The sequence below is a fragment of the Peromyscus californicus genome, unplaced genomic scaffold, assembly GCF_007827085.1.
Source record: "Peromyscus californicus insignis strain IS unplaced genomic scaffold, ASM782708v3 Scaffold_4__1_contigs__length_199733344, whole genome shotgun sequence".
In the NCBI taxonomy this organism is placed as follows: Eukaryota; Metazoa; Chordata; class Mammalia; order Rodentia; family Cricetidae; genus Peromyscus; species Peromyscus californicus.
This window is the reverse complement of record NW_026294562.1, coordinates 4,419,060-4,438,314: the sequence shown is the minus strand read 5'-3', so window position 1 is coordinate 4,438,314 and position 19,255 is coordinate 4,419,060. Positions and strand designations below refer to the sequence as shown.

Genomic DNA, 19,255 nt, shown 5'->3' with positions numbered 1-19,255 from the left:
AGAGAGCTAGAAGGGGGTATTATTCCAGGTCTCCCGAGGGCTGTCAAAAATCCATAAACACTAAGGTACAAACTGGGCTCATTTCCTGATACTCAGGAAAGAGCTGAAACAGCTTCCCATTTCAGTCCCCAAGGCTCAGAATATATTGACTTACAATAGTTACTAATTGATCTGTCCAACATCATTCCCAGTTCATATGTTCATAAAGAGCCTATTATGGGGGCATTCTCTCTGGATTCCCATAGGTTAGATGAAATCTCATCATAAAGAATTTCAAATTCACTGGCATACGTATACTGTCTCCCCACACTTACTTAGGCGTTGGCTTCCACATGAGCCTTCTCTGATTGCCCCACATACAGAAAACCTTATCTTACACTCTGGTTTTCTTCACATATTGGGTATTTTCTGTGGGAATATGTCCATGTGCTTTCACTAGAAAGCAAACTTCCTGAGGGTGAGAGAATTCATTTTGCTCAAGGTTATATCTTCAGTTTGAAGGATGACACATATTTTGGGTAGTCAGTAAATATCAAATAAATGCAAAGTTTCATAATTATTTCCCTTGCTGGCTGTCAAAATGGACAGCCTGATGTCTATTCCATTTGGGTCTTTTTGATACAATGATGATGCTTCTCTGCCTGGGTTTTAGGAAATACTGCATGATGTTTTTCCATAGGGGAAAATGCCCTAGATAGGAATACACTTGGTGTTAGCGAATAGGATTTTCAAAAGGAAGGCATCTTCCTGAGCTCCCTTTGAACCACAAAGGTGTTTCTGTTAGTGGCTGCTGGGACACTTACTGCTTGAGCAGGTGGCTTCTTTGGGGCTGGAAGACATCGGCTGTGCACAAAGTTGACAAAGACAGTCTCTCCCATTGAATGTGACTCGGTCTCCGGGTGGAAACGGGCGCCTGGAGACAGAAAGACATTTGCCCTCAAAGTCATTCCAGCAATTTCACTCTCTTTCCCTACTCCTTTGCCCGCTCCCCCTCGGGTGCAGATTGATTTCTTGGAGGAGCACCAGCCTGAATGCTTGAAATGTAGCCATGCCCAAGCCCGCCAGCTGGTCACGGGCCAAACAAACACACGTGCTGCATTATGAGATGAAGAGAGAAGCTCCCTGGTTGGGTAGTAGCATGATCTAGTGCCATTCTGCAGTGGAGGAGTGTCTGCACAAACCACCTCTCAGGGCCCACAGAGCAGCGACTTCCACAAGGAAATGCTTCACACACACACACACACACACACACACACACACACACACACACACACACACACACAACATTTTAAATGCCATGGATTCCCACTGAAACTTGGGACACATCCCTACAAGAACGGCTTACAGGAGAAACAGGAGCCTTTTTGGTCCCCTGTGGTTTTTGATAGCTATACTGAGTTAGATTTTGTCCTTTTTGGACATCTGAATTTGCAAAGCACTGCCCAGTCTCTCCTAAGCTACAAGTGATAGGACAGGCTGCTATAAACATCTGTGTGAGAACCAGTAGCCTGGAGAGATGGCTCAGTGGTTAAGAGCACTTGTTCTTGCAGAAGACCCAGGTTCAGAGGTTCCTAGTATCCCCACGGTCACTCACAGCCATCTGTAACTCCAGGTTCAGGGGATCAATGCCCTTTTCTGACCTCCACAGGCACCAGACATGCACATGGCACACTTACATGCAGGCAAAGCATTTATACACATAAAATAAAACAAACTTAAAAATCAGTATCAGTCTCCTTTTCAGAAAGGACAGTTCCTTTCCTGCTAGACACTCAGTACCCAGCACATGCTGCACCTTCTGCAGGAAAGTTAGCTCTCCGCGCCTGCTTACTTGCAGCAAGCTAATTTACCAATCGCTTTTCATCAATGTGAGTTTTCTAAGTGGGACTTTGTCGATTAGGAAATGTGGAACTCACTAGATGAGAGAACGTGAATGAGTCAGAAGCCGGCAGTCTGGTGCAAATCCAAGCTTCCTGACCTGCATGTACTTTCACAGCCCCTTAACTCACCTCTCCAAGGCCTCACGCTGGTAACTGACCATAATAAACACTCACAGGCACATCTGGACTTAATACCACAAGTATGATTGGTACCAGTCATCAAGTGTGTATGGGAATATTACAGTCTCACACCTTTGAATGTTAAAAGTCCTTGGGAGACCAGTGGCTCCCTCTCTGAAGTGGTACCGTTTCTTTCACTGGACAGATAAAGAAGCCACAGGCAGGGACCCACAGGCAGGGGCAGGCTTCATCAACCCAACCTAGAACTATGTTAATAAGAAAAATTACATTCTGGTGCTGCTGCAAGAGGGTCCCTTGCTTCACACTCATTCACTAAACCTGAACAAGCCTCTAGTCCATTCTCCTAGGAGAGTATAAACACAATAGAGCAAGCATGGGTTCTTTGGTCTCCACTCAGGGACAGGACCTGGGTGAGGCAAGCAAGATCCTTGGGGCACTGTCCACAGCTGAGCCAGTGTTCTTGTGAGGCCCTGACAACAAGTGTGCATTTACATGCAGTACCCCGCAAGTGTAGCTGAGTAGACCTTGCCTGAGTCTAGACCCCAATTCCATTCATTGCAGATCCTCTATGGTACCAGCAGCCAGATTCTGTGTGCCCAGTCAGAGAGTCAAAGGCACCTTCCTGTTATAACACAATAGTACATTTCCTCCCATGCCAGCCCCCTTCCCTCAGACTGATCATTTTCATTAAGCTGTGCTATACAGACACCTAGCCATCAGCGATCGTGTCTCTTTAGGCTTTGTAGACCATTTGGTCTCTGTCATAATTCCTCAACCCTGCCACTGTACCTAACAGAAGTTCTAGCCTTATGCAAACAAATAGTCAATAAAACTTTCTTTAAAAGAAAGACCTACAGCCGGGAATAGTGGTGCACGCCTTCAACCCCAGCACTTGAGAGGCAGAGGCAGGCGGATCTCGCCGAGTCGAGGCCAACCTGGTTTACATGGTGAGTTCCAGGATAGCCAGAGCTGCATAGTGAGACCCTGTCTCAAAACAAAAACAAAAAACAAACAAACAAACAAAAAACCCAACAACAAAACAAATCCTAAAGACTAATGATTTGACCCATGAGCCATTGCCAAACTACAGTAAAGATACATTTCATTTTCAGAAAGAGGCAGTCCTGCTACATTGGCTAGGCTGGTCTTGGGCTCAAGCAATCCTCCCCCTCCCTCTTCTGAGTGCTGGGACTATGGGTCCATGCCTCAATGCCCAGCTAGAAGAGCCATCTGAAGCATGCCCACGCAATCACCTGCACTTCCCAATGAGCCTTTTCCTTCCAAGCAACTGTCCCTGTCCCTTTTCCACTGTGTTGTCTTTACTCAAACTGTCTGGAAGTCCCTTCAGGCATGAGGTACAGCCACTTAACACCTGTCACATCGATTTACAGAGGATACGAATAAAGTTTTCCAACTGTACTGCACTTTAACCAAAAATGAATAGACAGCAAGAAGATCTGTTGGGCAGGGGCTGTTTAAGACCTTGTACCACCCAGGACCACTCAGGACCAGAGGAGGCTGTGAGATGCTTTGGCGGCTGAAGCCAGCATTTTTCTGTTGGAGCGAGCCGGAGGCTTAGGAAAGATGGCCACTTACTTGCAGATGGTACAGGCAAAGCAGTTGGGATGGTAGGTCTTGCCCAGGGCAGTGACCACCTCGCCCTCCACGAACTCCCCACAGCCGTGGCACCGTGTCCCATACATCCTCTGGTAGTCCAGGGTGCACAAATAGTCCCCGTTCTTTATGAAGAAGCCTCCTTGGGCCAGGTCGCAGCCGCACACTGTAGAAAGACAAGTTCACAACTGGTCATTGCCTGCCAAATTTCTGGGCAGCGTTTGCCTTCTTGCCAGATGCTGGTGGCTCCCTGTGCTCTCGGCAGTTCTGGGGTAGGGGAGGGGACTGTCACAAAGAGCTATTTATTACCAGGCTTTGCTTTTTCTGCTGCCCCCTCCCCCAGGAGCTATGCAATATCTCATACAAGTAAAATCCACTGGCTGGGTCTCAATGGCCTCAGTGGTATGTCTAAGATTCAGCGCCAATCAGTCAGTCTTTGATGGAAAGATATGCTGCATTTGGGCTGTCTTGGATGCCAATCAAGGTGTCCCTGGCAATGCCATTAGGAAAGGTGCCCACAGCTTGTCCACACAGCTACCTGATTTGGGCCAAGATAGTTGAGTAATAAATTCCTGCTATAGCAACAGCAGCAGCTGAAGTTTCCAGTGACTGTTTTCTTACACTGTGGAAATACTTCCCCTAAGCAGCCAGGGCTTGCACTGTCTCTGTGTATGGCAAATGGGACACACGGATCCTGTGTATGTCATATAGGGGGAATGAAAATGGGTAGGCCAGAGAGGGACGAAAGGGGACAAGTCCAACAGAAAACCATCATTCGTGATCTCAGGACATGCAAAAGAGGACACTTGGCTGGGTCTGGGTTTTGCAACCCTTTCCAGACTGTACAGCTGTGGATGACAGATGTGGTGTAGAAAGTGGTGATGCCAGGGACCTGGGACTAATCTGCATGTTCAGACAAAGCCCAAGCAGGTCACAACTTGTCCACCAATAAAGCCTAGAGCAATAACAGTTATCTCCTGCCAGATGCCGGGGAAGGGACAGCCAAAGCTGGGCTCTCCAACCTTAGCTTCTGCATCCCAAGGTTAGGTGACTCCCCTAGGAGGAAGGGCCGCCTCAGGAAAGCATCTACAATCCTTTCTAATTTCTTATAAATAGGTAGAGCAGACCCTCAGGCCAGGAGAAAGTGAGCTTGGTCATTACACTGCCCTCCTAGGGGTTTGCAAGAACACAAGGTTACTCTGATTAGTTCCCGTGATTCATTAATAGTCTTAAAATGAGTGGGGTCATATAACTGAAGGTGGGGTTGCAAAAAGAAATTAGAAACAATGAAACTTTTCTGAACATGAGGCAGAGGCATGTGGGTCTTTGAGTTCAAGGCCAGTCTTGTCTACAGATTGAGTTCTAGGACAGCTAGGGCTACACAGAGAAACCCTGTCTCAATCACTCACACACACACACACACACACACACACACACACACACACACACACACACACACACACACATTCATGAACATGTAAGAACCAAAAATAAATTCAAAATCAAATGCGCAGTGAGTCTGGGATGGCAGTCACCCATGGTGCAGTGTCAGACTTCCCCGTAGTCTTGAGTCTGAACAAGATAGATGCACTTTGCCAGTGCCTGCCATTAGCCACACTGGTCAAACACACACTGCATGACACAGCTCTGCTCAGGTTCACAACTACGCATATCAGGGATTGTAGTGGTTCTTACTGTGCATACAATGTTTTCTGCTCTTACAGAAATATAATGGTGTAATCATGGAAAATAAAGACATTTTCCTACTGTCATTATTCAGCATTTAAGTATCAAATTAGTATATCTTTAGACCAAACTGTTTTAGAGTGTTTGTTTTGTTTTTAATTCCTGATTCAGTTGCTGACTTGATTTTCACAAAGAGCAACCCTTAAATGAATTTTGGTTTGACATTAGGACAGAATCTCCAATAACTTCTGAGATGGCTTTAAAGCACACTTCTGCCATTTTGTGCTGTGTATTTATGCAACGTGGCATTCTCAGCACTGATGACTATAAAATCAAAACATTGATGAACTCTGAGAAACACTGAAGATGCTCTTTGTCCTGCAACTCAAACGTTCAGCCAATATTTAATTCTTTATGTAAAATATAAACAAGCATACTAGCCTATTAGTATACAAATTCACTTTAGACTTCAATAAATGGTAAAAATATATGTATAACAATTGTTTTAAAATATATTTCTTTATGATTAATTATCAGTAAATGTTTGATGTATGTACTTATTTTAAACTTAGCTACTCAGAGTAGCATAAAAATTTCATAGGTGTTAAGGGTTCAAAGTAGGAAAAGGTTAAGAACTGGGGTCTAATGAAGCAATGTTAGCACAGTGAGATCATGACCTCAGTAACACCCCCACCCCCATCAGTCAGGATGACACAGAAACCACAAACAAGCTTTCCATGAGGACTCACTGGTCCTTGTTTAGACCGAAGCTTCTGGCTTCCTTCTTGAAAACTGTAACTAAGTAAACTAAGCTGATGGCCAGGGACCATTTGCTGGAAACCACGCACCCTATAAATAATGCTGTGATCACATTCTCAGAAGGGCTTTCTCCTCCTATAACTGTGGGCATCTCTTCCTGCATCCAAGGTTCTCACACCAAGAGCTCAAGGACTAGCCTAGTTCTGACTACAAATTCTTACAGCAGAGATCATCCTTGGCAGGTGGGGTAGGTAGGAGTCATCACAGAATGCTCAGAAAGTCATCCTTAGGGATTTTTTAGGTATGCACCTTCAAGATGGCAGGGCACTTTATGGCCAAGAGTCTTTATCGGTACTCTTTTGGATTCTTTCTTCAGGAACTTGCAAACACGGCGTCTAATATAATACAGAGAATAATACAGTATAATTAAGTTGAATCCCGCCTCATACTTGGCAAGTTCCCACCAATTCCACTTCTGGGAGTCATCGGCAATTCTGATGACTCATTTGTTCCTTTAAACTTGTTTCTCATAGCTGTGAGAAGTGGCAGTGTCCTCAGACTCCTCATCCCCTTAGCTCTCATCCAGTCACCTGGGCTGGGAATAAAAATCACAGATGCTTCATGAAAAGACCAAGGTGACCTTCGTGCTAACAAAGACCACACAGCCCATTTCAGAGCTAAACGGAACCCTTTAAAAGTCCTTTCTGCTTACTATTCCCATGGGGGTGCCCCTTTCTCTGGCTGGCTGGCATGGTTTTGTGAATTGGACACAAAATGGACAACTTTGAGAACCTAACACAGCCTTACAAAACGACTTTGCAGAGCAGTTGAGAGATGACAAACTTTTTGTGACTCCATCAGCTTTTCTCTGAAATTCTAAGCCAAGCCACTTTACCCAACAGCTATAGCAATGCTAATGGCGGCTTGGCTAATAAGACAAACTGTTTACGGGGGCAAGAGTCTACAGCACACACAGCAGGTTGGGAGAGGAAAAGTCCATGCAGCTGAACTTAGAAGCTACTTAGCATCATGGCATCACCTAAGATGGGGATAGTGGTGACACAACTGAAGTCTCTTATTTTTTTATCTCCTCCTCCTCCCTCTGTTCAGTCTCCTCCTCAAGGACCCTAAACACAGGGAACTCCCAGACACCATTTCCTTCCCCATAGATCACAAGGTCTCCCTGGGAACAGACCTCTACCTACGTCGACTTCAGTGATCTCTGTCCATAGCAGTGGTTCTCAACCTCCCTTTAATGCAGTTCCTCCTGTTGTGGTGATCCCCGGCAATAAAATTATTCTCATTGCTGCTTCATTACTGTAATTTTCCTATAGTTATGGATTGTTATGTAAATATCTGATATGCGATCTCTGTGAAAGGTCATTTGACTGCAAAGAGGTCTTGACCCATAGGTTGAGAACTGGTGGTCTATAGTTTGTGACCTGCAAGCTTTAGACCATGGTTGTAACTGACAGACAGCATGCCCACCTAAAATGCAGCCTCTTCCAGCAGCCCTATCCTCTCAGCTCCTCTGTGGTACTTCCACCCTGTAAAAAGGCTCCTGAGAGAGAGACACTTTTGTTCCCTGTCTCAGTAAGTCTCCAGCAGCGTCCATTCTCACTCTCTTACACCAACATTTTCAAGCAGCCAGGCTAGTTCCCCAGTGAACATCCTTGGGATCCATCCCTCTCTCTACCTTATTGCTGTAGCATTGCCCTCCTGCAAGGAAGCAATCTCATTGATTGATTGATTGATTGATTGATGGTTTTGTGAGACAGAGTTTCTTTGTATAAGCCTTGGCTGTCCTGGAACTCACTCTGTAGACCAGGCTGGCCTTGAACTCACAGAGATCTACCCGCCTCTGCCTCCCGAGTACACCACCACCACCTGGCGGAAGCAGTTTTATTGAAACAGTGCTTGTCTTGTCAGGAAAAGAATTCACTGAAAAACCCGGGACAGCCCGAGTCCCCACCAGTGGAGCAGACAGACAGCAAATCAGGGTTCAGTGAGTCAGGGGGCCGGCAGTACAGTGCGTTAGACTAGTCATCGCTGGTGATTTACCACTACGTGATAAGAACAAAGGTCACAGAGTAAAGAACTTTAAGAACTTGATGTTTAGAGACCTCTACACATGTTTTACATAAGAGAGAGCTCACAAATCAGGGCTATTACGGTGACTCTCTCAGGAAGGTGAAGAAGAATTAACTTTCATACACCTGCCAATCGGCCCTTTTAAAAAATTTCCTTTTAGTTGTGATAACATGCATAGAACATCTGATCACAACCTTAGTCATTTTTAAGTGGATAATTCAGTGGCGTATGTGCATCCACACGGTTGTGGTAGCATATTCCATCCATCCACAGGATTCGGGGAAAGGACCTCCTTTTGGAAAGCTGAAACTCGGTGCCCATGAAGCAAGAACACCTTTCCTGGATCCCTCCAGTTCCTTGGACACCCCCACTCTGCTCCCTGCCTCAGTGAACCTAATTTCTTACACATTTAAGATAATAGTGTATTAAGAACTTGGGGTGGGGGCCTGGGGAGACAGCTCAGCCATTAAGAGCACTGTCTGCTCTGCTAAGAGGACCTAAGTTCAATTCCCAGCACCCACATGGAACCTCACAACCATCTCTAACTACAGTTCTGGGGGATCCAGTGTTCTCTGTTGGCCTCTGCAGGCACCAGGCACACATGTGGTACACAAACATACATGTGGGCAAAACACCACACACATAAAGTAAAAATAAAGTAACTTTTACATAATTAGAGGAAGCTGGGCTCAAGGCTGAAGAGATGGCTTGGTGGCTAAGAGCACTTACTACTCTTTCAGAGGATCCAGGTTTGGTTCCCAGCCCCGACAGGAGGGCTGACATCATCTGTAACTCCAGTTCCAGGGGATCAGATACCTTCTTCTGGTCTCCATAGGTGCTACACCCATGTGGTGCACACACACACATAGGTCTACACCCATGTGGTGCACATACATACACACAGGTGCTACACCCATGTGACATACATACACACACACACACACACACACACACACACAGGTTCTACACCCATGTGGCACATACACACACAGGTGCTACACCCATGTGGTGCACACACACACACAGGTGCTACACCCATGTGGTGCACACACACACACACACACACACACACACACACACACACAGGTGCTACACCCATGTGGCACACATACACACACAGGTGCTACACCCATGTGGTGCACACACACACAGGTGCTACACCCATGTGGTGCACATACATACACAGGTGCTACATCCATGTGGTGCACACACACACACACACACACAGGTGCTACACCCATGTGGTGCACATACATACACATAGGCAAACACTCATAAAGTAAAAATAAATAAATCTTTAAAAAAAACTATCAAAAACTTGGCCACAAAGCGAAGGGAAGAAGTCACACTCTTGCAGTGTCAACCTGGGGCATTTAGTTAGCAGCTCACAGGGTCAGTTTATTATGCAGGAACCGTGTGTTTGACAAGCTTTTACTCTTGACTAAAGGCCCAAACTTTGGATTTTGGTGCCTTTTCTGTTCAGGGACGATTCAGATGACCAGCACTCGGTCTTCTCATCCTGTTGGAGCCTGGTCAGCACCCCCCGCAGCCACCCACTCCCCACTAGCCACCCACTCCCCCCACTCCTGCCACCCACCCCCCAGTCACCCACTCCCCACCCCAGCCCCCCCACTCCCGCCACCCACTCCCCCCCAGCCACCCACTCCCCCCTCCTGCCACCCACTCCCCACCCCAGCCACCCACTCCCCCCCCCCCACCCCCCGTAGCCACCCAATCGCCCCTCCCCGCAGCCCTCTGCAACAGTCTGGTTGGAAGGCCCACACTCCTATGCCTCTAGTTGTCCTTGCAAGCAGCTTTACTATGCTGCAGGACCCCTCGCTAATGAATAGTACCTGCCCTTGACACACTCATGCTGTGTTTGTAGGATAGTCATAGACATTGCACTCTGACTCAGCCGTTACTCTTTTTACCCCAAGTATCTGAAAGTGAATATTACATGAATTTCAGAATTTTAAAACACACACACACACACACACACACACACACACACACACACACACACACACACACACACACACGCCACATATGTGGGTGTCCACAGAGGCCAGAAGAGAGAGTCTGGCCGCCAGGATCTGGGGTTACAGGCAATTGTGAGCCACCTGACGTGGGTGCTGGGAGCTGAACATGATCCTCTGGAAGCACATCAAGTACTCTTAACTGGTAGGCCATCTCTTCAGCCCTGTTATTGCTATTTTATTATTTTGTGTACATGCAGATGTACACACCACAGCATGTGTGCGGGTCAGCAGTTGGAGAGAGCTGGCTCTCACCCTCCACCAGATCCTGAGGCTCAAAGGGCAGGTAGCTCGTAACACTGTCATCTCATTGGCCCTTAACTATTTTGCTTTTAAAGGAGCTTCAGTACTTTTAAACGAAAGCACAAAGCAAATGTTTTACATCTTCCATGATCACAAAAATCTCAGTTGGTGACATTAAATTCAAGTGGAAATATGCATATTAACCTAACTTTAACATAATTCTAAGGAAAAATCACAGATTCTTCTCATTAAAACCCCAGTCTGCCAGCACAAAGGCTCACAGCCTTTTTTTTTCCAGGATCAATTATTAAAGCACTCCTCACTTTCAGTCCTACTGAATCCTGCCCTGCTTCCCCATCTCGAAAGCCTGTGCCTTGTTGACGTTATGCTCTTGAATTCCACTCCACAAACCTCCGAGTAAAATTTACTGGGTGAGTAGGGATATGTACATCCAAGAATTTTTACATAAAAGTTGTGAAATTAGTAACAGGCACATTTTTAAAAAGCTTAAACCTTAAAATAACCAACAAACAAGAGCTGCCTGGGCTGTAAAAATACCACGGAACAGGAGGGGAACAGAGTGTGGAGGCGGCAGGCCCGGCAGAAAGCAGAGCTGTGCTTTGTGGGGTGGTGTGAGCAGGGCTGCCGTTGGGTTGAGCAAGGCTGCCGAAACACAGACCCATCCCCTTGACATGCCACCTAGGTCAAGGCTTCATACCGCCAATGTTTTGTAAAACGGGTCAGAGTTAAACCTGGCTGAAGGTGGGTCCAGGAGCATCAGGCCGAAGACCTTTCCCCCAGCTGCAGCAGGGGGACTGTCCTCTCTCTGCAGGCTGCTGATTGCAAGTGAGCCTGGCCAGTTCATTGCGGTAAGAGCAGACCTGGGAAAAATAATCCTTAGGAATTTTAATGGCGGACCAGCAGCCTTTGGGGGTCCTCTCTTTACTTTCGAGGGAAGATGCTGGCTGTCCAGTCAGCCCATCATAGGACATGAAGAGCTGGGACTGTAGCTCAGTGGCAGAACTCTTGCCTAGTATATGTGAGACCTGAGGTTCAGTGCCCAATACTGCCAAACAAAAACAAAAACAAAACAAACAAACAAAAAGCAAAGAGGAAGACCCCACAAGGCAGGGCATGAGGGGCCTTTCTGAGCTTGCCCCCAGGGGCAGGGGCATGGAGCCTGGGCGGCTCTCTCGCCTTTATGAGCACGCAGGCTATGAGCTCTGGAAATGGTACTTTACCTAACAAAGCCTATTCTACCCTCCTGGTACAGAGCATCACTGCCTCCTGGGTAGCCACGTGCAGAGACTCGGATTCGATGGAGCCAGGGAACAGGACACCCCCACATCACTCTTGGATTATCATTGTGAATAATGTTTCTTGTCCTCTTCCTCCACCTACTTTAATCAAATCTTAGTTGACTTTTACTGTTTGCTTCTGGGGGATAGAGTCTCCCCTATGCAGTCACACTGGCCTTGAGTTCTCTAGGTAGCCCAGGTTGTCCTAGAACTCACACCAATCCCTCTGCCTCAGCCTCTTAAGTGCTGAAATTACAGATGTGTGCAGTCACACCCAGGTTTCCTCCTCCTCTTTTTGTTTTGAGTGTGTGGTGCACATGTACACAAGTGTGTGCACACGCACACACACTTCAGAGACCAGAGGAGTAGGCCTGGGGTCCTGCCCTCCACCCTCCATCTTCTTCCTCTGAGACAGGGTCTCTTGCTGAACCTTAGCTAGGCCGGCAGCCAGCAAGCCTGATGATGCTCCTGTCTTTGCTCTCATGGGGTCACAGGCCTGCATGGTCACGTGGGTGCCGAGGGTTCACACTCAGGCCCTCAGGCTTATGAGTGAAGTTCTCAGCCAGAGAAACCTCTTCCCAGCCCCTCTGGCGATTACTTTAAGTTCTTTCTTATTACTTTTCTGCAGTTTGTCTTTATCAAGACAACGAAGGCAGCTTGTATCAGTCTTCCCCACGACTCAGACTTCCGTCAGTGCTGGGTGCAGAGCAGTGAGCGTGAACTGACTGAAGAGGTAGCTCAGAAGGGCCATTGCTGTAGCTCAGGGCTCAAAATAGCTGCACAACGCTCACCAACAATGATGTGCGGGGGCAACTCCTGCCAGAAATAACTTCTGCAAATGCTTGGACTCAAAGGCTAAGCCTCAAAACCAGATTGTAATCGCTTTTCAGTGACTTCCAAATGCACATCAAAATCAATGATCATGTCTGGGAAGAAAAGATACTCACAAGGTCAACCAGATAGCAGAATGGGCTCCAGAGCAATGCTTTTGGGGGTTTCAAGTTAACTCAGAGTTTGGATATATGATCATAAGAGTCCTGGCTAGAAGGGGCCCTTTTGGAACCTCTGTTTATTAATGAATCTAAATCATTGACAACACAGTATTTTAGAATTTGTTGTGAAATTTCATATGCAAACAAAATTGTTTACAGGCAGGTCAAGAAACAAAGGTACCTCCCAGAATTCAAAAACTAACATGAAAATCTTTTACCACAGCAGAAATTACCTTAACATAAGCTTTAGGGCTGAAAATAAGCACAGGAAATACATGGATGAGGTGGGGATACAGCTCAACTGTGGGGTGCTTGCCTCACAAACAAACGGCAAGGCCCTTGTTTTGATACCAAACACTGAAGGAGAGAGGGAGAAGGAGATGTCAAGAGAGGAAACAGGGAGGAAGCGGGGAGAGAGGAAGGAAGCTACCTGTGTTTACAATGGCGGACCTTGCTTATGCCCAGGATTTAAATCTCACAGTAGGCCACACATATTGGATCTGTGTCTCTCCTGCCCCTCCCCGTTTCTGCTCCTCTCCTCCGCCCCACCCCCTGACTGAACTGCAGCATCTCTGCCGCCTCTGAAGTCTTGTGTATCAAGGAGAAAGTTCCGTGTTTCTCTGTGAACTGACCCTACGGAAGAGGTAAGGCCACAGACGCATGCCAATTGAACCAGCAAGGAGTGGTTCCCACGGAGTCCATCACACCTTCCACTGAGCTCCTCTGAGTCTATATGCTGAGAGTGACCTCTCCCTGTGCTCTCCCTTCTGATTCTCTGGCCCTTCCCCAGAACCAGCCCTTCTCTCTAGTCCAGCCCATCCTCCCCTGTGGATGCCTCTAGCCCCACCCAGCCTCAAGTATGGTGGCTCATGCCTGCAACCTGGAACTCAGGAAGCTGAGGCAGGAGAAGGAGCTAGAGGACAGAGTAGGTGGGCTACATAACGAATTCCAGATCAGTCTGGGCTACAGGGTAAGACTCTGCCCACCCCACTGAAAAATAGAAAAGTTCATCATTTTAACCACTTTCCAGATAAATAAATAAAAGTATAGCTATCTCTTCAATAATTAAGTAATAGAAATTTACTTTAAATGAAACTAACTAAACAAACACAGAAATGCTTAGCCTGGATAACCAAGCCTCCTCCCTTGTTCCAATTTTTATAGCCTCCACTCCGTGAGAAGCCTTGTATTCTGTAAGTGCACATTTCCATGTGGGATGATGCTGATCTTAGAAACACTTTACAAACCCTAAACCAGCAAAAAGTGCTGCTGGAGTTGGGACAGCTCCTTAAGCCCTTTCCACAGAACCCGGTCTTTTAAAAAGACTAACTCCTAAAAGTACATTCTAACTCACTACCTTACAGTTAATACTTTCTAATAGTTTTAGATAAACACTTCAAAAGGTATGTGTGTGTGTGAGTGTGTATGCACACCTGTATGTATGTGATTATAATGTTGTGTGTGTAGGTGTGTGTGTGTGTACGTGTGCATGAGTGCTCACACACACCTGTATGTATGTGAGTATAGTGTTGTGTGTGCAGATGTGTGTGCAGGTATGTGTGTGTGTGAACGTGAGTGCTCACGCACACCTGTATGTATGTGAGTATAGTGTTGCGTGTGCAGGTGTGTATTCATGTACCCATGCCTAGCCCAGAGGAAGACACTGAGTGTTCTGTCCTGCCGCTCTCCTCCTATTCTTTGAGGCAGGATCTCTCACGGCAGCTGAAGCTGGGCTGGCAGCCAGCAAGCCCCGGGACCTCTGCCTCTCACTTACACAGTACTGGAGTTACTGTCTTAGAGTTTCTATTGCTGTGATGAACATCACGATCAACATCAGTCTGGGGAGGAAAGGGTTCATTTCAGCTTATAATTATAAGTCACACTCCATCACTAAGGAAAGTCAGGGCAGGAACCCAAGCAGGGCAGAATCCTGGAGGCAGGAATGATACAAGGCCACAGAGGGGTGCTCCTGTGGGCTCGATCCTCACGGCTTGCTCAGCCTGCTTTTCTATAAACCCAGGACCATCTGCCCAGGTCCTGTAGCACCACCACAGTGGCCGGGCCCTTTCATACCAATCATTAGTCAAGACAATACTCCACAGACTTGCCTATAGGACAAGTCTATGGAGGTATTTTCTCAAGTCAGAGTCTTTCTTCCCAAATGACCTTAGTTGTGTCAAGTTGACAAAATGCCAGTCAGCACAGCTACAAATACTCGTGGTCACATCCAGTCTTTTCAGTGGGTGCTGGGATCTGAACTCAGGCTCCCACATTTATGCAGCAAGTACTCTTACTCACGGAGCCATCTCTCCAGCCCCTCAGAAGGAATTTTTGATGTAACAGACTCAGCTGATAAGACATAGAAAAAAAAAAGAACAGGGGATTTTTTAAAAAGCTATCAAAATATCATTTTTCATACCCTCTAACCGATGGCCAAGTGACAACTGTCTGCTGGAATGTGGTTCTATGGGAGGGTGTCTGCCAGCACTACCCCAGGAGAAGTGCTCACATGACATGATATCTCCCACAGACAATCAGTGTTCAGAACTCTCAAATGACATAACTAAAAATAACATAGAAAACTAGCTCCATTCCTTTGAAAAGAAATAAAGCTATTATAATTAATGTTAAGGTGCCATCTTTCATTTTTAAATTTTTACTACAGTGTGTGTGTGTGTGTGTGTGTGTGTGTGTGTGTGTGTGTGTGTGTGTGTGAGTCCATGTGCCGGGAGTTGGTTCTCTCCTTCCACCATGTGGGTCCCGAGACTCTAACTCAGGTTCTCGTGCCTTGTGGCAAGCGCCCTTACCCACTGAGCCATCTTACGGGCCCTAAAATGGCACCTTTTGAATGATAAGAGGAACACTATGGCGTCCTTCATTCCTATTAGAAACTTCGTGCCCAAAATCGATGTCCTTATCACCTGTAGCCCGGCCTCTGCCCTCTATGCCTCCTGCCCACACTGAGCATGCACCCTCTTTCTGGTCCTGGGGGGTTATTGCTGGAACATGCATGCGTTATGGACACCTCTTGTCCCTCCTTAGACCCATCCCCAGGCCACACTGAGCTCTGCAGGGACTGAGCCGATGCGCCTCTCACTGGCCTGCACCTACCCTGCTTCCCACCCTGGTTATACTTGTTACCATCTTCCTTCCTGCCAGAGCCCCGTTTGCCCAGGCTTACTGCACCGTACACAACTGTTGTGGTTGGAAGTGGAACGTATCTGAACCCTTGCTTACCAGACTGTGGGACCTTAGGGGGTCCAGCCTTGCTGGAGGACGTGAGCTTCCAGGGATGGGCCTTGAGGTTGTATAGCTTGGGCCCACTTCTTGTCTGGTTTCTATGGCTACTGTAAGCAGCGGACTCATGCTCCGGCCACCTTCCCCTTGCTGTGATGGCCTGAGGCCCTCCTTGTCAGGTACTTGGTGATGACAAGAAGAAGAGTAACTGCTATAGTGACCTTTAACCCTCTGCAGCCCAGAACTGTGGCCTGATAGGCGAGGGATGCTCTGTATTTCACATGGCCAGGATGTGAAGGTCTCGTGTCAGCATTCCCAGGCTTACTTATGCAAAAATGAAGTGATTTTTAGTTTAAAAAAAAAAAAAAAACGCAAATCTGCTCTTTGATTTTGGTGTTTTTTTTTTTTTTTTCATGGCAACTCAAATTTTTCTTCCTGGAGGTGGTGATATATTGTGTACCCTAATAAACTTGCCTGAGGATCAGAGGACAGAGCCAGTCACTAGATTAGACATAGAGGTCAGGCAGTGGTGGCACACACCTTTAATCCCAGTACTGGGAAGCACACATGCCTTTAATCCAGGAAGTGATGTCTGGGCAGAGAAAGATACATATGGTGTGAGGAAACAGGAACTCACTCTCTTTAGGCTGAGGATTTTGTAGGGGTAAGAGCTAGTGGCTGGCTGTTCTGCTTCTCTGATCTTTCAGCTTTCACACGGCTATCTGGCTCTGGGTTTGTTTGTTTTTTTTTATTAAAAGACCATCTAAGATTGGAACAACAGGAGCCTTCTTTACCACCCATCCCTGCCCTTGCCACAAACACGCAAAGTCTCTGGCCTCTGTTTCCTTTCCAGGGAAGGATAAATGAATACATGGTGCCTTTCAGTTCTCTTTTCCACTGTAGATAGCCCAGGATCCAGGAACCGGTGCCACCCACGATGGGTGAGGCTTCCCATCTCACTTAATGCAATCAAGATACTCTCCCAAAGGCAAGAGGCCCATTTCCCAGGGGATTCCAGGTCAAGGCTCCTACCCGGTTACAGTTCCATCCCTCAGGAGCTCAAAGCCTTCCCTTTTAACCCATAACCTTTCACCTCTTGTCCCCAAGCCTCACGACCATGTTAATGTAAAATGCACCCATCGCTCTGTTTCCGGATTGTGGACACGATGTGACCAAGGGCTTCCGGCTCCTGCTTCTTCACCGCTCCACCGTGCTGGCCTGGGCCTTGAAATCTGAGCCTGAGTAAACCCTTCTCCTTCAAGCTGCTGTTGTCAGGAGAAACCTGTGACAGCCTCATGCAGTGAGCGTGCATCCCTCATGCAGCTCCAGCTACTGTCCCTTGATTTTACCCGTCGTGACAGTTAAGTCATGTCTGCGTGACCCTGAGTTTCTGATTAACACCCCCATGAAGGCACAGACAAGTCCTAATTCATTTGTGGAACGTCATCACATAGAACCTAGTTTTGAGTAGCTGAGCACTCTAAAATATTTGTTGAATAAACCAATGTTACCATTTATGATCAGGATTCATAAATGCTGATAGACTAGCTCAAAGTTCCCGCAACTGCCAATCCCTTGATTTCAGTCTTCTGCCCTGAACTCATGGTAGAGAGGAATGATGGACCCTGAATCACTGGACTGCAGCCATCTTGAGTTGTAACTGTAGCAATGTCCCCAAGAAACCCTCGTCCAATTCTTCAGCATCATTTTCTAGCAAACCTCTAAAGGTAGACAAATTACTATAAGGGACAATTAGTGGTGGTATGAGTGACACCAGCCCACAGTGGCGCTGTGGTGTGTGGAGCTTTACGGCTGGACTCTGGTGCCACAGATGTCCCTAGATCTTTGATATTCACCTTAATAAACCCAGCACTGCCCAGCAAGGATGATATCACATCTGTCCTAAACCATATACAGGTTCATCTTTTCTCCCCAAATTGCAGAGACTCAATTGTTCTGGCAGTCTCACAGGACCATGGTTTGGTCTGTACGTTATTCAACAAACTGTACTTGTACAACCCTAGATCAGCCTGCCTCTTTTCCGTCTGAGAGCTCCTTCAGTCAATACCACACCACGGGACTGGGATATCCCAGGGCAGCTGTGTGGGTGGGAATTCTGGGACCTTGCTTCTGAGAATTCAGAAGCACACTTGGGTACCCTGACCTCTTCTGCCTCTGTATTAGTAATCAAACATGTCCCTGTCTCCCCTTGGAAGTCCATCTCAAACCTGAAATCTGGATTGTATGAGGCTGTTATGGGGTGAGGAGTAACAATTCTAGGGCATTTCCTAGGCTTCCAGGGCCATGGTGGTGCTGATCAAGCAGCTGAAACATTCTTTTTTCCCCCTCTTTTCATGAACTTCCATTTCCTCCCCTCTACCATTTTACCAATTTAAACTAGAAGTTTTCAGCCCAGCAAAGGCTGGCATAGACACACATAATCCAGGAGCTGATTAGAAACACCAACATCAGCAGAGGGGCTGATCAACAAGGCTGGGGAGAAGGGCTGGAGCCTGATTTGTCTACCAGAACCAGGGTTGCTAGGGTAGAACCACACAAAAAACTCTGCTCGGAAGAGTTTAGGCCAAACCCATCTCCAGGAGCTTTCAAACTGTATGACACATGGGACCTCCTAATGCACGACTTTGATGGGGTTTTCCCATCTCCTCTCTGAAGGTTCTGATACTTGTTACATTCCTAAAGTGAAACTCAGTTATAGAAGCTCCTGGGAATAACAGAAAACTACCTGCAGACCCCGGGTTCATCAAAAACACCTTTTTCTGGTTTTCGTGGCCATCAGTGAGTCTCCATGGGAAAGGCAGAGGACAACAGTACTCAGGACACGGAAGATGTGTCTAAATGCCCCTTGCATCACTATCAAAGGCCACACCAAGTCCTTCCTTTTGTATTTAAATGTGGAAAAAAGCTTTAAGGTCTTGGTAGATCTTATTGGAGAAGCTGATTTTTGTTATTTTTCTCTCATTTGGTATAAAATACTTCACACTAGACATAACTAAAACCTTTGCTTTGGGAATGGAAAGTTGGCTCAGTTTTTAAGAAGCCCCAGGAGCTCTGAGACCCTCTTCTGGCCTCCATGGGCATCACATACATGTGGCATATGTTCATACAGACATATATAATAATAAAAAATAAGAATAAAATCTACAATTCTTGCTCTGAACAAAATAAGGGGAGGGGATACCCCAGGTACAGTCAGCTCCTACATGGAACTTTCAAAGGGCTACCAAAAATTCACTACCTCCACGTAATTAGTGGCA

General features: G+C 46.7%; 1 protein-coding gene across 9 annotated transcripts in view; it reads right to left on the bottom strand.

The window, feature by feature from the left end:
* Positions 1 to 19,255, bottom strand: part of Ablim1 (actin binding LIM protein 1) — a 301,455-nt gene that overhangs the window by 111,938 nt on the left and 170,262 nt on the right. For all 9 annotated transcript variants that reach the window (XM_052763481.1, XM_052763488.1, XM_052763483.1 and 6 more), the window contains exons 3-4: positions 3,618 to 3,801; positions 804 to 913 (exon numbers count right to left, since the gene is read on the bottom strand). In XM_052763481.1, the coding sequence (XP_052619441.1) occupies positions 804 to 913; positions 3,618 to 3,801 (294 nt within the window). The remainder of the gene's footprint in view (positions 1 to 803; positions 914 to 3,617; positions 3,802 to 19,255) is intronic.